The sequence below is a fragment of the Amblyraja radiata genome, chromosome 3 (genome assembly GCF_010909765.2).
Source record: "Amblyraja radiata isolate CabotCenter1 chromosome 3, sAmbRad1.1.pri, whole genome shotgun sequence".
NCBI classification, from domain to species: Eukaryota; Metazoa; Chordata; class Chondrichthyes; order Rajiformes; family Rajidae; genus Amblyraja; species Amblyraja radiata.
Genome location: NC_045958.1, coordinates 62858261 through 62878455, shown reverse-complemented (window position 1 = coordinate 62878455; position 20195 = coordinate 62858261). Strand labels below are relative to the sequence as shown.

Here is a 20195-nt window from a genome sequence, read left to right as displayed (position 1 = left end):
TTAAACTAGGAATGAAGCTATGATTCACATACTGTAACACTGAACATAAAGTTGCCATCATGGGTCTTGCTGGTACAATTCCAATGGAGTGTGAACTTGGGTATAAGATATGATTTTATTTTATTTTAAAACTTTGTTTAATACAAATGGACAGACAGATAAATAGATTAGATTGGCAGATGAAAGTGTGCATTGGAAGGGTAGCCACATGAATGAATAAATAAATAAATGGATGAATGATCAAATAAACCACAGATGATAGATGAAAGTTGATACATGTGTATTTTATGACAATCGTGTCAGGTCAGGCGATGTGTTGAAACTGTAGCGGAAACTGATTGAAACCATTGCAACCCTTTCACTAACACATCTGCAGCAAGAGTCTGCAGCTTAAGGAATTTCAGAGTTGTCTGAGATTTACTTCAGGAAGAATGAAAGTTACTGAGTAACATTCCAGGAGACAATCATATCCCATAATTTAAGCCTATAATATTAATTTGTCATGACTATGAGTGAGGCAAGAATGGTGATCAAGAAGATAGAATTGACACAAGAAGCAGGAGAAGATATGTAGCCAGCAGATGAATTAATGTCACAAACATAAATAGACATATTTTAACTTCCTTTTCGCGGAAGAAATTATGGGAAATAGTAAATAACACATCTAAAATTAAAGAGCATCTCAAATAAATTAACAATACAGTAGCTCTTCTTCCCTTCACCACAATCCTTCTCAGGGTCCCGACCCGAAACATCACCAATCCATGTTCTCCAAAGATACTACCTGACCTGCTTTTACTCCAGCACTCGGTATTTTTTTCTGTATACACCAGCATCTACAATTCTTGTATACCAGCAATGTACCGGCGCTTTGAGATGCCTGCTGCAGTTACTCCAGCTCTTTAGAAGCAGGGATGGCAGCTGCCTGGTTACGCCTGAGTGTTAATGTAGGAGAGGAGGGGCCGAGTGGTCTTGTCTGCCCGCTGCACACACGTGGCGAGAGATTGCGCGTGCGCCAACGGCTCCCGGGCGGCGATGGCGCGTGCGGTTGTCCGTTGGTTGCTGCGGCGCGCGCTGGCGGTGCCGGCTCGAGCTCCGTTCCGGGGGGCGGCGGCGGGCACCGGTTACACGGCCGTGGAGCCGGGCAAGCCCGAGGAGATGGCGTTCGTGGAGTACGCGGCCGCACCGGAGGAGGAGGAGGAAGCGGCGGCGGCGGAGATCACGGCCCAGCAGCGGGCGCTCAGCGCCCAGGCGGCCCCGGTGGCCAGCGAGCAGGCTACTGCTGCACTAGGCGCTATGCGCCGCCAGCTGCACGCCATGGAGGCGCTGAGGCCGACACGGGGAGCCGAGGTCTCACGGGCGGTGCGGGGAGCCGAGCCGCTGGTGACCGATCCCGGCTTCCCGGCGCCCGAACTGCCGTCCAGGAAGAAGCGGCGACGGCGCCTGGCCGGAGGCGAGGAGATGGCGGCGGATGACGAGCGTGGGGGGCACCGGGTGTTCGGCACCGCCGACCCGCTGGTGCCCGCCAGCGACTGCCCGTGTTCAGGCTGTGGCGCGCTGCTGCACTGCGCCGAGCCCTCGCTGCCCGGCTACCTGCCCAGCGAGAAGTTCAAGCAGCTGAGCGAGGCCGGCCCTGGGGCGCTGCGGCGCGCCGTCTGCCAGCGCTGCTTCCTCCTCATTCACCACCAGAAGGCCCTGGAGGTGCAGGTGCCGCTGGCCGAGTACCAGAGGCTTGTGGGGAGCATCGCCAGGCACAAGGCCTTGGTGCTTTATATGCTCGACCTTATTGACCTGAGCGGCGGCGGCGAACTGATCCCCAGCTTAGTGCCTCTATTGGGACAGCGCAATACTGTGCTGGTGTTGGCCAACAAGACCGACCTGATCCCCGCGGACCACCCCAGCTACCTGCAGCGACTTCGGCACCGGGTGTTAGAGCTGTGCAGCCAAGCAGGCCTGTGGACCGAGCCCTGCAGCAGAGGAGACGTGCACCTCATCAGCGCCAAGACCGGCTACGGCATAGAGAAACTCATCTCCCATTTACAGAGCACCTGGCGTTACAAGGGCGACGTTTACCTGGTGGGCGGCACGAATGTGGGCAAGTCAACCCTCTTCAACACCCTTCTCCAATCGGATTACTGCAAATCCAAAGCCTCCGATGTCATCCAGAGAGCAACAGTGTCCCGCTGGCCGGGTAAGTTGAGCAGCACCATTTAAAGAAGATAGGCACAAAATGCTGGTGTAACTCAGCGGGTCAGGTAGCATCTCTGGACAAAACGAATAGGGAGGTTTCACGGCAGTCGGGTCACGACCCATGACCCGTACTGTTGCTACCTACTCCAAATGGATTACACGCGATGAACTGCAGGTAGGCACTTACCATTGTTTCCAACGTAGCGGGCCCGTTAATTAGAATTAGAATTAGATCCTTTATTTGTCATTCAGACCTTACGGTCTGAACAAAATGTCGTTACCTGCAGCCATACATACAATAATAAACAACAGAACAGACAGTAAACACAAATTAACATCCACCACAGTGAGTCCACCAAGCACCTCCTCACTGTGATGGAGGCAAAAATCTTAGGGCTGCTGTCTCTTCCCTTCTCTTCTCCCTCTGCGCTGAGGCGATACCCCACCGGGCGATGGTAAGTCAGTCCCGCGGCTCAAACTCCGCGGCCCGGGAGTGGTCGAAGCTGCCGCCCTCCAGTCCAGCGGACGCAGCTGTCGACGATGTCCTCCACTGGCCCGCGGCGGAACCCTGGACTCGGGCCGCCGCCGCCAGAACGCCGTCTCAGCCACCGGAGCACCGTTCCAGCCCCGAGCCGGGTCGCCCTCACGGGAGTCTCAGCCCCGCACCAGGCCGCCCTCACGGGAGCGCCGTTACCCTCGAGCCGGGTCGCCCTCACTGGAGTGTCTCAGCCCCTCACGGGAGCGCCGTTCCCGCCCCGAGCCGGGCCGCCCTCACGGGAGCGAGCCCAGGGCGAGTCCTGACAGGAGCCTCGAGGTCGCCAGCTCCGCAATTAGGCCTCAGCGCAGACGGAGGCAGAGAAGGGGGATACGACAAGAAAGTCGCATTCCCCCAAAGGGAGAGACAGATAGCCCTGTTTCAACCTCCCCCCCCCACACATAACACAAACCTAAAAACCAAAAGCTTAGCTAAACAAGACGAAAAAAACAACACAAAAAAGTAAAAACAAAAGGACTGCAGGCGAGCCGCAGCCGTTCACCAGTGCCGCCACTTGTCAAAAACCCGCTGAAATTGTCAATTTTTGCGCTATAAATAATTATGGAAATCAGGATAAGCATGTGAGACATTTAGCCTACTTCAGAATTCCAAAAGTGAGGAGAAATGACGGTAGATAGAAACAAGAGCTGAAGGGACAACAACAACCAGAGTGCTTGGCGGACATTGGCCGTTTGCTCACTGCATTTCATCAACTAAGGCATTATTTGTGTTTTTTCTTGATTCCTTCGGCATCTAAAAAGTTTCAGAAGCGATAAATCTGGCTGTAATTTTTTTTCATCACCCATGGTTCTCATGGGTTTTTACATACAAAATGAAAACGCATCTGAAGAAAAATTTACAGCCAGATTTATCACTTCTGAGAATTTTTAGATGCCAAAGGAATCAAGAAAAAACACAAATAATGCCTTACTTGATGAAATGCAGTGAGCAAACACGATAATTCCCAATATTTTCAATGTTTACCAAGCACTTTAGCTGCTGTAGTCCCTTCAGTTCTCGCTTCTCTATACCTTCATTTCGTTTCACGTTTGGAATTCTAAAGTTGGGTACATGTCTCTCACACTTACCCCGACTCCCACAATTTTTTTCAGCGCAAAAATTCAACATTTTCACGGTTTTTAACAGGTAGGAAAGTATGCGTTTCTAGCATTAATGACATATACCGGAAGTGACGGATGTCTTCCAGTTGGATTTAGCGGCTCCGTGCGTCGAGGCCTATGACCCAGTGACCTTTCGTGCAACCACCCTATAGGGCTGTTATGTATCCCTTAAGCTCATCTAATTTACTAATTCGCTTATTGCTTTGAAAAGCTTTCTAAAGAGTCTTCTCTGTAACATATCCTCAACTCTTCCACTCTCACTTCATTTGTTTTTTCCATTTTCTCTATCCATTTTATTATTAAGTGCGATATAATGCTCATGTACGAGCAAAAGTGTATCAAAGGTATCAAAGATCAAAGGGTCACATTATTGGTCACATTCACATACACCGAGGTGTAATGAAGTGAAATGCTTTTTGCCATTTTGCAGCACACAAAGAAAGAATACAGACATAACACCAATGAGAGTCTTAAACACAAAGAACATCCCCCCACAATGGCTCCCACCATGAGGGAAGGCACAAAGTTCAGTCCCCAACCCCAGTTCACCCATAGTCGGGCCTATTGAGGCCTCCACAGTTGCCTCTACGGAGGCCCGATGTTCCTGGCCGTTCTCGCCGGGTGGTGGTGCTCCGGCATCGGGAGAGTCCTCACAAGAAGCCGACAAGGCCGCGCCGGTTGGAGCTCCACAACTGGCGATCTCGTCGCGAGATCCCAGGCTCCCGGTGTAAAGTTCGGCGCCGCCGCCCGCAGCTGGTCGCTCCACAGTCCCGCAGCTCCGCGATGTTTTACCCGGCGGTCTCAGCTCAACGGAGCTCCAGCGTGGCGACCCAGGCAAGGCATCGCCCGCTCCACGATAGCGCTCCAGCGCTGTGCCGCCGCCGAAGCCGAGGTTCTGGGCGGTCCGCGACAGGAAACGCTGCTCCAGGCCCGCTGGTAGGCCGCGAGGACGGGTCGAAGCTGCAGCCTACAATGTGTACAAATGCACGTTGTGTTCACAGTGCCCGGCAAATTCAACTATCTGTCAGACTGCAGTATAAAACATTTTGTGAAATCTGCCACTTTTCAGAGAAATTGGTAAAAGTTTTTTTTATTGGACTTTTATTTATTCAATTTTATCTTGTTTAACAGGAACTACGTTGAATCTCCTTAAGTTTCCAATTATAAATCCCACACCACATAGAATGTTTCGAAGGTTGGAGAGACTAAACGCGGATAAGTCGCAGTCTGAAGATGACCTTATTGAGGAAGAGTTGAAAAACCTTCAGCTACTGAAGAAACATGGTTACTTGATTGGTAAAGATTTTTCTTTGTACAAATATCTGAGACAACTTGATAATTCTGGGCTGCTGGACGTTCAAGAATGTATTGCTTCCCGATACATTTTAGTCATACATACTGTATGGAAACAGGCTTTTTGGCCCAACATTCCCACATCAACACCTGACTTGCCCACACCAACAATACGGTACTTGTTTTTACAAGGCACCACATGAGGGAAATTTGATTTAAAACCTTCCTGGCTCTATATGATGAATTTTGGTTGTTGTAGCACCACATGAATAAATCTCCAAAGGAAGTGGAATAACATACATAACCAGTAACCACTTGTACTTTTCTATTGTTGGATTGATCCACTTAAGTTGAAAATTCTATTTGCATCCCAATAAATTAGTGATTGTTAGATCTTATCTTTTATTTCAATGATTTTCAGAGTAGGTTTCAAGGCTTCTTTATTCACAGCTTATAGTTGGTGCACCTTCAGACAAAAGGAGCAATCCAAGACAAACAAAAAATCCAAAAAGCACTGCTGTACAAGCTTACTTTATACAAATAATTTGACACTCTGGTCTACTTCTCATTGGCTTAAACCCAATCACATGGGTCATGTCCCTTTTTTGGTCCTGATCCCAGGGGGGCATTTGGCATGATCTCAATTACCTTGTCCAAATAAGGGTTTGGGTTATACAGATCTAGGTTAATTTTAATCAGTTCAGGCTGGTAACTGGTATCGCGTTATTCAAGTTCATAGACTGTCCGAGTCCCTGGGCTCAAGTTACTTCAATTCGCAGACTGGTCTTTTCAAGGAGTCAGCAGTTTCTAGCAGTCTCACTTTAGCAATACTATGCAAACCTCTGATTATAAAGTTAAACAGTTAAGGGGAACAAGAAAGAGTTCAAATTAGTAACCAATTTAAACAGCAGTGTACATCATTTTGTAGTAGTAGATTACTTGGATGAATTTCTACCTTTTCTGGATCTCAATATTAACAGAACAATATCTTTAACAGTATTAATAGTTTTAAGCAGGTTGTGGTCTGTTCACTTAGCCTTCCATGCCATACAAGATTGTTGTTATCTCTGCAGATGCTGCATCATTTGCTGTCAATGGTTCAATGCCTTTACAGGTAGAGTTGGCAGAACATTTCGTAATACTACAGTGAGTAAAGGGTGCAACAATGGGATAATTGAATGGGATCCCGATAAACTTGCCCTCAGTCCAGAACCCGAAGATGTTAATCAAGAAAATGTCTCGAACACCCAAGACCTAGTGGAATTCACATACAATGAAATAAAAGATGCTCGTTGGTTTTATGATACACCTGGCATTATAAAACAGGATTGTGTAAGTAGAACTATAAATTGAAAACTCTATAATTCTATAACATAATTCTATAATTTTATATTCATATATTACCATCATTGTTATGCAAAAGTGAGCCTATTTTATTTCTTGGAAGGAACTTAAAGCAAAATATAATGATTGGAACCCTCATCTATAGAAAATATTTTGGATGCTTAGTCATAATAGGAACTGTGCTCTTTTTTGAGATTAATCAACCAGGAATAGGGCAAAAGAGACAGCACTTCTGAAGATCAACAACAAATCTTAATCACGGTAATGGTTTGTAAATAAATTGGCTAATCATCCTTTTAAATGGGAAATAATTTGTCATATGAATGAAACAAAACAGGCTGAATTCATCTCCACATATCATATCATTACCATCCTATCCCCTGTCCAATCCTTTCCAACCTATATTTGAGATCTCATATGCCCTTAAAATCTTCAATAACTGTCAAGATCTCTGACTCCGTTGCATCATCTTTACCATGGATGTCCATTCCCTCTGGACCCCCATCAGGAAGATCTTGTCCCTCTTTTTCTCAAATAGAGACCCAATCAATTTTCTTCTACTAACACTCCTCTGCTTAGCAGAACTTGCCCTCAACAACTTCTCTTTCCTCCTCTCACTTTCTCCAAGTTCAAGGTGTAGCCATGGACAGACTATCGACTGACGTCGACTACAAACCTACCAACTCCCACAATTATCTGGACTACACTTCAGTTCAGCTGGCATTATATTCCACAAACATTGTGGACCGAGGGGCCCGATCCTGTGCTGCACTGTTCTATGTAAACTTCTGCCCGCCCTGCCTCTTGCAAAGATGCTATCCCCTATTCTGAATTCCTCTGTCTCCCCCACATCTGCTCCCAAGATACTTTCCATTCAAGGACATCAAGAGTTGCCAAGTAGTACAGATTTTCTGTATTTTGTACGGAAATGCGATAAGAATACATATGTATGATTTTCTGTTGTTAAATACGGAGTTCAGTTCAGTCTGAAGGGTCTCGACCAGAAACGTCACCCATTCCTTCTCTCCAAAGTCGCTGCCTGACCCGCTCCAGGTTTAAACAGCGGTGTCAGTTTATAACGCGTGGGAATTTAAACGAAGAGCTGTCGGCTGCGCGCTGTGGGTTCTAATTATAGCACTACCGGCTGGAGCGCTATGGGCTTTAAACATAGCGCTATGGGTCACAGACTGTTCAGGAAAATTCTTGTATAACAATGAGTCTTTGGAATTCGCTTTGAGCTGATTATTTTTCAGGCAGTGCAGAGAGGGAGGGAGGGAATAAGAGAGGGAGGAAGAAAAAAAGTAAGGAGAGAGGGAGGGTGGGAGGGAAAGAGGGAGGGTTGGAGAGAGGCAGGAAGGAGGAAGGGAGAGGGAGGCTTCCAAAATGGCTTCTACATCATCACCTGGTGCTAAAAGCAGGAAGCAGCCGATCAAACAGCAGCATACAAAGAGATGGTAATTAATGCACTGTCAAGTAAGGTGAGTTGAAGACACGTCAATTGGTAACAAAGCTATGCATTCTTGTACTTACATGGGTATGATCGCACATTTAAAAAAAAAAACATTTTTTCAGCAAAATGGCACTGTGTAAAAATACCGATTTCCTCAGCAAAATACTGATTTTCAGGTACTAGAATCCTGAAATGCTCAGACAAAACTTGGCAGCTCTGGACATGAGATGTCCTCTTTCTTTAAAAAACGTCAAAGATGGACTGCAAGACTTGTCTCCTCTGTGTCCTGTAACTCTGCTCTCCCTCCCCGCAGGCGCAACAAAGTTCCCCTGGTCTTTGCCTTTCATTCCACCAGCCTCCACAACCAACACATTGTCCTACAACATTTCCGTTACTTCCAATGTGTCTTGACCACCCGTTACCTTCCCATCTCCACCACTTTCTGTATTCTCCCTTCACAACTCCTTTGTTCACTCGTCTCTTCCCATCTAGACCCTGCCCTCCGTGGGTACTTTCCCCTGCACCTGCACGAGATTTCCCTATACATCCTCCCTCACCTTCATCGGGACCTCGACAGTACCTCCAAGTTAGACGGAGGTTCATATGCACCTTCTCCAATAGCATATTGCATCCGGTGTTCCTAATGAGGACTGCTATACTTCGCCAAGACCAAGCGTAGCCTCGGTTTTCCAAGGCCTGTGGCAATTCCGAGTTGCTAACCATTTTAACTCCCCTTCTCATTCCCACCCTGACCTTCCAGACCAGCTCCATTTGCCAGAGTGAGTCCACACACAAACTAGGGGAACAGCAGCTCATATTCCACTTGGGTAGCTGACAACTCAACAGTATGAACATTGAATTCTCCAACTTTAGGTAAACTCTATAACACACCCATATAAAAAGTTTAACTCGTTAAAGAGAGAAATTGTTTATGTCCATTTGTGCTCTTCGTGCTCAACTGAATGTAAAGGCTGTTTTAATTCTTGTTATAACATAATGTTACATGATGGGGAAATAGTGTACTTATCAACCTTTCAGCATTTCCCAAAGAATTAATGAATTAGCTGTGAAAAAATATATATTGGCTTTGGTTTTTGTAGTAGAATCTTGCAGGCAGCAGACAATTCTTTAAAGATGTTGAAATAAGTAATTGGATCATCTAGTGCACAGCTGCATCAAATGTTAAACTGTTCTAACTTAACTCCATTTCATTTACAGATTTTAAATCTACTTACAAGTCAAGAATTGAAGGTTGTGATGCCATATTCTGGTATCATCCCTCGAACATATGTACTGCAGCCAGGAATGGCGCTGTTTTTAGGTGCCCTTGGCCGTATTGACTTTCTAAAGGTAACCTCAATTGAAATCTCAATTAAACAATAGCTGGCATTTATAAATACCTTTTAGGGGAATAATTCCACAAAACACTTCAAGCTTCTGCAGACATATTTAATGGAGCCATTATGGACATGAGGGTCTGTATGGTTTTGTTCTTGATTTGATTTGATTATTCCTTTAATAATCCTTTTCAGGAAATTACAGTGCCACGACAGCTTCAAGACAAACACAACACCACGCTTTCATACATAACAAGTTAAAATACAAGTTAAAATACAATTAATTTAAAAAAAGTGCAGTTATTTATGCTCATTATAAAGTCTTATAGCAGCTGGTAAACAGGACTTCCTGTATCTCTCCGTTTTGCACATTGGTGCAATCAGCCTCTGGCTGAAGATGCTGCTCTTGATCACCTTCAGGGCATGGAGTGGGTGAGGGGTTTGTCATTATGGAACCTAGTTTCTTTAGAGTTCTGGCCTCTGCCACCTGCTGGACCGTTCGTTGCTCAGCCCCGACCACTGAGCCGGCCTTCCTGATTAGTTTGTCCAATCTGTTTTTATCCGCTATACGGGCGCCATCTCCCCAACAGGCCACAGCAAAGAACAGAGCACTGGCCACCACTGAATGGTAGACACTGCACAGTAGGGGTTGGCAGATATTATAGACCTCAGCCTCCTTAAAAAATACAGTCGGCTTTGTCCCCTCCTGTACACCGCCTCCATATGACACTTCCAGTTCAGCTCACTGTCAAGCTGCACCCCAAGGTACCTGTGATTAGCAACCACCTCCACCTCAGTGCCCTTAATGGTGATCGGCGTTGCTTGAGTCCTCCTCCTCCCCCTCCTAAAGTCCACCACTATCTCCTTTGTTTTTTTGGTGTTGAGATGGAGATTATTGTGTGCGCTCCACTCCACAAAGTTACTTATAATGTCTCTGTATTCCTCCTCATTGCCCCCTTTAATGAGGCCGACAACAGCTGTATCATCCGAAAACTTCTGCAAAAAGCAGCTGTTGGTGTTCCATTGGAGATCCGCTGTGTAGATGGTAAACAGGAACGGAGCCAGCACAGTTCCTTGTGGAGCCCCTGTGCTGCTCAAGATGGTGCCCGAGACACTGTTCTGTAGGCGCACGTACTGTGGTCTGAGGGAAAGGTAATCCAAACACCACAGTACCAGTGATGGATCCACTTTCATCTTCTCCATCTTCTCCCCTAGCAGTCGGGGCTGAATAGTGTTGAAGGCGCTTGAAAAGTCAAAAAAAGTAATCCTTACAGATGCATCAGTAGTGTCCAAATGTGTGTACACCCTCTGCAGCATGTAAATGAGGGCATCATCGACACTGATGTTAGGCTGATATGCAAACTGTAAAGGATCCATGTGATTTGACACACTAGTCCTGATGTAGGAAAGGACAAGTCTCTCAAATGTCTTCATTATGTGAGAAGTGAGCGCTACTGGTCTGTAGTCATTGTAGAGAGTGGGATGGGTCTTCTTTGGAACAGGTACCAGGCAAGATGTTTTCCACAGCCTTGGAACCCTCTGTAGACGTAAGCTCAGGTTGAACAGGTGTGTTAGAATACCACACAGCTCTGAAGAGCAAGTCTTCAGTAGCCTTGGGCTGGTGTCATCAGGCCCCACTGCCTTCCCTGGCTTCAGTCTGTCCAGCATCACCTTGACCTGAGCAGTATAAAGAGTCATGGGTGGGGCTGCCGGTGGAGTGGGAGGTGGAAAGAGGGGACTCCGTACAGGTGACATCTCAGGAGTGATGGAGAGGGATGGGAGGTGGAGAGGAAGCAGCAATGGTCAGCAGACCAGGTGGGGGAGGCTGGGGTGGTGTGGATCCGTCGAATCTGTTGAAGAATCTATTCAGATCATCAGCCAGACCCTGTTCACCATCAGGCAGTGTACCACCGTTCTGTTTCATGCCCGTGATCTTTCGCATTCCAGCCCATACCTGCTTCACACCATCTTGCTGCAGCTGTCGTTCCAATTTGAACCTATAGGCTTCTTTCCCCTCCTTAATCCTCACCTTCAGTTCCTTTTGAAGTTCTTTGATTTTATTCCTGTCGCCCTCCCTGAAAGCCTTTTTCTTCTCATTTAGTAAGGCCTTCAGGCTGCTGGTAATCCAGGGTTTGTTATTGGGGTAGCAACGAATTACCCTGGGTGGCATGATGTCATCATAACAGAAATTGATGTAATGGGTAATGCATTCTGTTAGGCCGTCAATGTCTTCCCCATACTCCTCACAGAACGCATCCCAATCTGTTGTCTCGAAACAATACCTCAGGGCTTCATCTGCCTCAGGATACCAGTCTCTTGATGTTCTGATGGTGACAGGCAACCTCTTGGCAGCTGGTGTGTAGGAGGGAGAGAGATGTAGCATGTCGTGGTCTGATCGACCAAGAGGGGGCAGTGCAGTACATTTGTATGCATTTTTGACATTTGCATACAAGAGATCCAGCGTTTTATCACCTCTGGTTGTACAGTCAATATACTGTTTAAAGGTGGGCAAAGTCTTAGAGAGACAGACATGGTTATAATCTCCCGATACAACAATGAACGCCTCTGGGTACTGGGACTGGAGCCCCGCTATAGCTAAATTTCTTAGTCAACCCCAATTATGAATTTGTGTTAAAGGATTTTTTTTAAATCACATTGAAGTAAAATACTTTAATTAACATAGTATTCAATTTCCAAACCCGAGAAAAAAATTTTAAGAGCATAATCAATTTACAATTGAGCCATCTTGTCCTTTGGGCCATGTTGGAACTGGTAATATACAGGTTGAACTGATTTTTCTGGCACCCACCACTATAATCCAGACAAAATGAAGTTCAGTTGAAATTCTCTGAGCAGCCGTAGCTGGCATTGCGAGTGACGAGCGTTCTTTCCGGTCATGTCCTTCTGTCTTAAAAAGTCAACTGTGCTCTCAATCTTCTCTCCTAATTGTTTCGCAAAGACAATGCATCCACTTATAACAGATGTTGGATATAGTGGACGGACCTGTCTACCCATCCCCAGCTCGTGCTGCCTCTGGCCATTTAGAGCCTGGCTTCCGACCCCACTCCTGACACGCAAGGTGCACCCATGAGCCTTTCTTCACCCGCTGAAAGGGCACAAAGTGCTGGAATAAATCAACGGGTCAAGATCTCTGAAGAACACAGATGTGGACCCTTCCTCGGACTGATTCAGTCGGTGGAGTTACTCCAGCACTTTGTGTCGTTTCACTTTAAAACTCGGTTCACCAGTTCACACGGCTATTGTTGCGATTCACGTTGTAGCCCGACAGGATGTGCTTTCATCGGGCTACTGCCAACAACAGAACGCACTTGGTCACCATAGGGCTCCCACCCCTCTCACCTGCTGTCATTTCCAAAGTGGAGAATGCCTGCGATTCCTGGGGGGAGGAGGGGGCGGCGATCCAAAGGGGCTGCAACGTGACCCACAACAATGGGTGTCATTGGAACACGTGAGTGAAGAAGGTCTTGCTGGTTCACTTTGAGAGTCCGCAAATGAGGTCGGAAACCGAGGTTCTAAACAGCCATGGAGATGGTGGGAGCCGGGGATTACTCAGCAGGTCATTCCATTCACACTCAGTTTACATTCTATATTTGTTTTATTTAAGTTCCTGGCACTCCAATGCCCTTTAGAGACGTGGGAGAGGTGTATTGTCGTTTCATTATCACATGACCTCTTAGTCCAGAAAAATGGATGATCCAGAAAGGCGCTGAGACTGAGGGTGTCGGAAAGTTGGTGTTCAACCTGTATTGACAATTTACTCGTGTTTTCTGTGACATTTATTCCAATTCTTCCACCTTCACTTCAATTGTGTGATTGTTTTCCTATCCGTTATTATTTAATCCTGCACATTGGTCAATGCATAAATAAGGGTGGGCAAATGTGCAATGTGTTTTGTGCACGTTATACTAACTGAAAAATTACAATATGAAGAGTTTGTGAAATATCTGCCATGTATCAGAAATGTTTCATCCTGGTCTGAAGTTACAAGTAAACTGTGAGCTCCTTTATTAAAAGTTCTTTAGTTATAATGGTGGCAGTTTTACTGAATACTCCAATGAAAAAGTTGGAGATAGATTTCGGGACATGGGTTTCTAAAATCAAACGGCATAAAGATTTGTGGTTAGCAAAATTACGATCACCATAATCCGATTCTGTGATTGATTTGCCTTGAGGGCAAATCTATCCTGCAATTTTCCTGCAATCAATCCTCCTACAATTTTCCTACACATCTATATTCACAGCCAGTGAAAGATTAATAGAGTCAGTTGAAATGTTGGAAATGTGATAGCAGATATGTATACACTGTTTCCACAAATGGATTGCTTATAACAAGGTTGATCTAGGTGACTACATTTTGACCAAAGCATCAGAAATAAAGTTGGTCACCTTCAAAACCATACTATGGTATCTATTGAATCCTTCCTAAGAGACAATATTTTGAATTAATGCCTCATGTAACAATTCCTCCAATAGTACCATAACAAATAGTTCTCCAGGTTTTCAGTGCGTCCATGTGCTTAGATCTCAGTTTGATCTCAGAAAATTTGATCACAATCTTTCACATGGAGACAACTGAGTGACCGTTGACATCAACTTGGCACAATGTTTGGATAATTAGAAGTAGAAATGGAAGTACAATAAATCATCATCTTGAGTGCATTGAATGACATGGAAAACAGGATCTAAAGAACTGAGTTGACACCAAGATAATCTAGAGGTGTCCCAGACAAGTGTTAACCCCCAACCAAAATATCATATGTCACCAACACAGTCTGCTGGGGAAAAAATGGAAGTAATTGAAGTAAACAAAAATTGTTAATCTCTGCCTACAGTTAGGAACGCAACGTATAAAATGGGAAAATGAGTCCCTTTCATCACTGAACCTTGATTTGGCTGTCTCTCAACAGATACTGTCAGATCTGCTGAATGTTTCTAACATTTTGCTTTTGTGTTGGATATGCATTTTGTGGGTTTTTAATGAAAATCACATAATTTTAAGATATTTTCATTTCTTTCCAGGGCGAAGAGTCAGCCTGGTTTTCAGTTGTGGCTTCCAACAAAATTCCAGTTCACATAACAAGCCTTGAAAAAGCAGATTCAATCTACGAATGTCATGCTGGAAAAACACTACTTGGGGTAGGCCATAATTATAAAATATTGTATGGTGTGCTGTCAAAATTTGTTAGTAATTTTACTTTTGGCCAATTTCTAGTACATGTGGTAAAGATGCCCCGTGTAATTTACCCATACATCTGACACAATACTAGTTGTCTTGAAGATGAGATACAGTAACGGCTCAATGACAGAAGCAATGAAAATACACAGGCAGAAATAAATATTGACTAAGTTGTGTTTCACCAGAATTCTGTTCAGTTATATACATTTTGTGAACCAATATGAACCACCACACTCGGGAACAGCTTCTTACCCTCTTAACGGGTTTCTGAACTGTCCATAAGCTACGATACTTCAGATTCAGATTCAGATTCAATTTTAATTGTCATTGTCAGTGTACAGTACAGAGACAACGAAATGCATTTAGCATCTCCCTGGAAGAGCGATATAGCAAATGATTTGAATAAATAATAATAAGTGTCCGGGGGGGGGGGGGGGGGGGGGGGGGGGGGGTGGGGGGGGGGGTGATTGGCAGTCATCGAGGTACGTTGTTGAGTAGAGTGACAGCCGCCGGGAAGAAGCTGTTCCTGGACCTGCTGGTTCGGTAACGGAGAGACCTGTACCGTCCTCCCGGATGGTAGGAGGGTAAACAGTCCATGGTTGGGGTGAGAGCAGTCCTTGGCGATGCTGAGCGCCCTTCGCAGACAACGCTTGCTTTGGACAGACTCAATGGAGGGGAGCGAGGAACCAGTGATGCGTTGGGCAATTTTCACCACCCTCTGCAATGCCTTCCGGTCGGAGACAGAGCAGTTGCCATACCATACTGTGATGCAGTTGGTAAGGATGCTCTCGATGGTGCAGCGGTAGAAGTTCACCAGGATCTGAGGAGACAGATGGACCTTCTTCAGTCTCCTCAGGAAGAAGAGACGCTGGTGAGCCTTCTTGATCAGAGTTGAGGTATTGTGGGTCCAAGAGAGGTCATCGGAGATGTTGACTCCCAGGAACCTGAAGCTAGAAACACGTTCCACCTCTCCCGTTAATGTGGATGGGGGTGTGCGTGCCGCCCCTGGACTTCCTGAAGTCTACAATGAGCTCCTTGGTCTTCTTGGAGTTAAGGGCCAGGTTGTTGTCAGTGCACCATGCTGCTAAGTGCTGGACCTCCTCCCTGTAGGCCGACTCATCGTTGTTGCTGATGAGGCCAATCACCGTTGTATCATCTGCGTACTTGATGATGGTGTTAGTACCATGTACAGGTGTGCAGTCATAGGTGAAGAGGGAGTAGAGGAGGGGGCTCAGCACACAGCCCTGTGGAACGCCGGTGTTCAGGGTGAGGGTTGAAGAGGTGTGCTTGTCTAACCTAACAGACTGGGATCTGTTGGTTAGAAAGTCCAGTATCCAGTTGCAGAGGGAGGGGTCGATGCCCAGGTTACCAAGTTTGGTGATTAGTTTTGATGGTATAATGGTGTTGAATGCTGAGCTGTAATCGATGAACAGCATTCTTACGTAAGTGTCTCTGTTGCCGAGGTGGGAGAGGGCGGAGTGAAGTGCCATTGAGATGGCATCCTCCGTACTCCTGTTCTTGCGGTAAGCAAACTGATAGGGATCCAGTGTGGGGGGTAGGCAGCTTTTGAGGTGTGCCAGGACCAGCCTCTCGAAGCACTTGGTGATGATGGGGCTAAGTGCAACTGGGCGGAAGTCGTTGAGGCTTGCCGCAGTGGAGTGTTTTGGCACTGGCACGATGGAGGTGGTTTTAAGGCACGTGGGGACAACTGCTTGGGCAAGTGACAGGTTGAAGATGTCAGTCCAGACGTCTGTCAGCTGCGCAGCACGGGCCCTGAGCACGCGCCCGGGGATGCCGTCAGGGCCAGCAGCTTTACGTGCATTAGTCCTACTCAGTGTCACGTATACGTCGTAGGGGGTGAGTGTGAGATGTTGGTGATCGGCAGGTAGCACAGCCTTGATGGCTGTCTCTAGATTGTGCCTGTCGAAGTGGCCATAGAAGTGATTAAGCTCCTCAAGGAAGGAGGCGTCGCTGGATGTGGGGGTGGTGTTGGAGGGTCTGTAGTCCGTGATGGCCTGGATGCCTTGCCACATGCGTCGGGGGTCGGAGTTGTTGTTGAAGTGCTCCTCAATCCTGAGCTTATGGCAGTGCTTGGCCTTCTTCATGCCCCTCTTCAGGTTAGCCCTGGCTGAACTGTAGGCTCGAGCATCGCCTGACCTGAAAGTGGTGTCCCGTGCTTTCAGCAGTAGCACGGGACACCAGTAGCAGATACTTTTTGATTCACCTCCACCGCACTGAGGACATTGGACTATGTCAATGGAACTGATGCGCTACAATGCTGAGAACTATATTCTTCACTCTGTAGCTTCAGTTTTGCTCTATTATATTTGAATTTCACTTGATTTTATTTGTTTATCTGATCTGTTTGAATAGCATAGAAAATAGCTTTTCACTGTACCTTGGTACACACAACAAACTTAAATCTAAAGGCTCGGTTATCAATGTATTCAAGACAATTATCAGTACATTTTGGAATATTAAGGGACCTGAGGGATATGGGACTAAAACAACAAAGATCGTATAATTCACTGTTAAAGCATTTAGAAATCCAATGGTTTTCAAAGGTATCAAAGGTATTTTATTGGTCACATTCACATACACCTAGGTGTAGTGAAGTGAAATGCTTCTTGCCATTTTGCAGCACATAAAGAAGGAATACAGACATAACATTAATAAGAGTTTTAAACATAAAGAACATCCCCCCACAATGGTCCCCATTATGAGGGAAGGCACAAAGTCCAGTCCCCAACCCCAGTTCACCCATAGTCGGGCCGTTTGAGGCCTCCACAGTTTTGTATCTAGCTGACCAGCTATAGTTTTTTTGTATGGCTGAAAACGTAATCTTTACAAAATAAAGGGACAAATTGATGTTTTGTCCAAAGATCATGATTTAGATGGGAACGTGGCCTGAGATAATTGTAGTTGTCGAGGCTGAAGAGGGCACCCTTGAGAGAAAGATTGGTATGATGTGGTGTGGAATAGTGTAAAATAAAGGAAACAAGCAATTTGCTTAAGAAATTAGACCCAGTTTAGGGGATGAATTGATTGGCAACTGAACCTCGAACTCTACTTAAGGAAGTCAATTCATCAGGTTAGATTCAGCAGATATAGCTGTAATATAAAATCTGTATAATATAGTATAGTTGGTAAGAGATGATTTCAATGGAGCTTCAGCACTCCTAAGGGTGCTGAAATACACTTCCACGTTACTAATTCTCAAGTCTAAATTTTGAAATGTTTCTAAACTAGCTGATATGTCACAATCTCTACTAGGTTCCTATTGGTGACGAGGAAAGAATGAAAAAATTCCCCCCTCTGGTTTCTCAGGACATTGAATTGGATGGAATTGGAACTCTCGAGGCTGTTGCTGACATTAAATTTTCTTCAGCAGGTACTAATTGTATTTGGACATGTTTCAGATAATACAAATTTGCTTTGGTGAGCTTTTCGTGTCACCACAGTAGTATATTTAAAAATATTTACTAATATTCAATAAATATTATACATTGAAACACAGTGCTGTAGCCAAAAGAAAAAAAATGTTCTACTCCCCTTGATAAAAATCTTTTATAATAGTTACCTTCTTTATTGAACCGGATAAATATGTGTCTATGTAGATAAAGCAGCCGCCTAAAATTAAATTGTCTGTAATCATGTCTCCTGCCATGATGTTCAAATATGACTAGATGAACGGAAATGGCTGGATGTTTTGAGACTATTTACAAGGGACATAAGGGTCAAATGCTTCTAGATCGACATTGTGATTTTGAATTTCCTTAGCACTGCAATACAGCGAATTCTGCTAACATTATTGCTGAATTTGAATAAATGTCTGATCTTTTGTTTGCATTTTTCAGGCTGGATTGCAGTGACTGCTCATTCAAACGATAGAATTCACCTTCGAGCTTATATTCCTGCTGGAATTGGCTTAATGGTTGAGAAGCCACCACTCCTGCCATTCATTGTCGGTGTAAAAGGAGAACGAATTAAAAAAAGTGCAGCCTATAAACTTAAAAAGCAATTGCCATTTGTTCAGAACATTACAACCCTTAAGAAAAATGCAAAAATGTAGCAGATTTATTAAAGTGACTGTTATCTTATCTATCTATCTATCTATCTATCTATCTATCTTTATTATATAAAAGTCTCGCCCCATCCGTCCGGCTGGCGTCCGGATCCCTTCCTGCCTTTCGATTCGTTCCCACCGTGCGATGTCACAATGCCCGATGCTCGCAGACGTCCAATCGGAACGGATCCATTTACATGTACGGCTTCCGGCCGCATTTCTTCCTTTGATTCCCTGCAACTCCGAAACCGGACGCAGAATCGCCAACGTCTTTTCCATTTCGGTAGAGATTTCACTTTTCTTTCTAGGTATCCGCACCTCATTACATTTTGTCGTGTTTAAGTACACGTTTTTAATCAAATCCTCCCCCCCCCAAAATTTCAAAACTAAACTGGCTTCTCACCCACAGAAGCTTCACCAGCCCCTGCTGAACGTTCCATCGTGTGATGTCACAATCCCCAATGTTCACATATGTCCAATCGGAATGGATTCATTTACATATGCCTATGCAGGAGCCCCAGCCAATGGTGAACGTTCCATCGTGTGATGTCACAATGCCCAATGCTCAAATACATCGTTGCCATAGTGACAGTACATAGTACAAACTGGCTTCTCACCCATACAAGCAGCCATTTCGGTAGACATTTCACTTTCCCTTCCAGCTATCCACTCCTCATTACATTTCGTTATGTTTATGTCCATATTTTCATTAAAACCTTCACCCCCCCCCCCCGCCCCACTCACTCATCTTGTCGCCTCCTGCTAGCCAGCGACCATAACGGCTGCTGGCGCCCGCAGCACAACCTCAAGCGACGCCATTTAAAAACGGCCTTTTGGGAACGACTCTACTTCGAGGACCACGTCTCCCGTGGGGGCTACGGGTAGGGAACGGCTGCGTTGGCTAAAGGGATCAGGGGGTATGGAGAGAAGGCAGGTACATCACTCCCCCTACCCCTCCCTCCCTCCCCACTCTTCCACTTCTCTCCCCCTTCCACTCCACTCTCCCTCCCCACTCTTTCCCCTCTCTCCTCCACCCCTCTCCCTCCCCACTCTTTCCCCTCTCTCCTCCACCCCTCTCCCTCCCTCCTCCCCATCTTCCCCATCCCCCCTCCCCCACATCTCTCACCCCCTACCCCGCTCTCCTTTCCCTCCCAAATCTATCCCGTTTCCTCCTCCTCCTCGCCTCCCCCCGCAAACGCCGTTGGGGAAACAGACCCAACGGGTCTGCACTTGGTCTAGTTATTCTATAAAACTCTCGCCCCATCCGTCCGGCTGCCTTTCTGCCTTTCGATTCGTTCCCGCCGTGCGATGTCACAATGCCCGATGCTCGCAGACGTCCAATCGCGATGCCCGACGCTCGCAGACGTCCAATCGGAACGGATCCATTTACATGTACGGCTTCCGGCCGCATTTCTTCCTTTGATTCCCTGCAACTCCGAAACCGGACGCAGAATCGCCGACGTCTTTTCCATTTCAGTAGAGATTTCACTTTTCTTTCTAAGTATCCGCTCCTCATTACATTTCGTCGTGTATAAGTACACGTTTTTAATCAAATCCTCCCCCCCCCCCCCCAATATTTCAAAAATAAACTGGCTTCACACCCATAGACTCAGCACCAGCCTCAGCACCTGATGAACATTCCATCGTGTGATGTCACAATGC

General features: G+C 45.9%; 1 protein-coding gene across 1 annotated transcript; it reads left to right on the top strand.

Annotated features, from left to right (window-relative positions):
- Nucleotides 1-1014: 1014 nt before the first annotated feature.
- Nucleotides 1015-18576, top strand: noa1 (nitric oxide associated 1). Its single transcript, XM_033017924.1, has 7 exons — nt 1015-2191; nt 4978-5142; nt 6254-6471; nt 9152-9283; nt 14311-14427; nt 17741-17858; nt 18325-18576. The coding sequence occupies exons 1-7, from the start codon at nt 1036-1038 to the stop codon at nt 18537-18539; spliced, it is 2121 nt and encodes a 706-aa protein (XP_032873815.1). The 5' UTR covers nt 1015-1035; the 3' UTR covers nt 18540-18576.
- Nucleotides 18577-20195: the final 1619 nt, after the last annotated feature.

Excerpts from the sequence above, each read along its gene's own strand:
- noa1 (XM_033017924.1), top strand. The coding sequence starts at position 1,036 with ATGGCGCGTGCGGTTGTCCGTTGGTTGCTGCGGCGCGCGCTGGCGGTG. Across the intron at positions 2,192-4,977 it reads AACAGTGTCCCGCTGGCCGG|GAACTACGTTGAATCTCCTT; the intron begins GTAAGTTGAGCA and ends CTTGTTTAACAG. Across the intron at positions 6,472-9,151 it reads GCATTATAAAACAGGATTGT|ATTTTAAATCTACTTACAAG; the intron begins GTAAGTAGAACT and ends TTTCATTTACAG.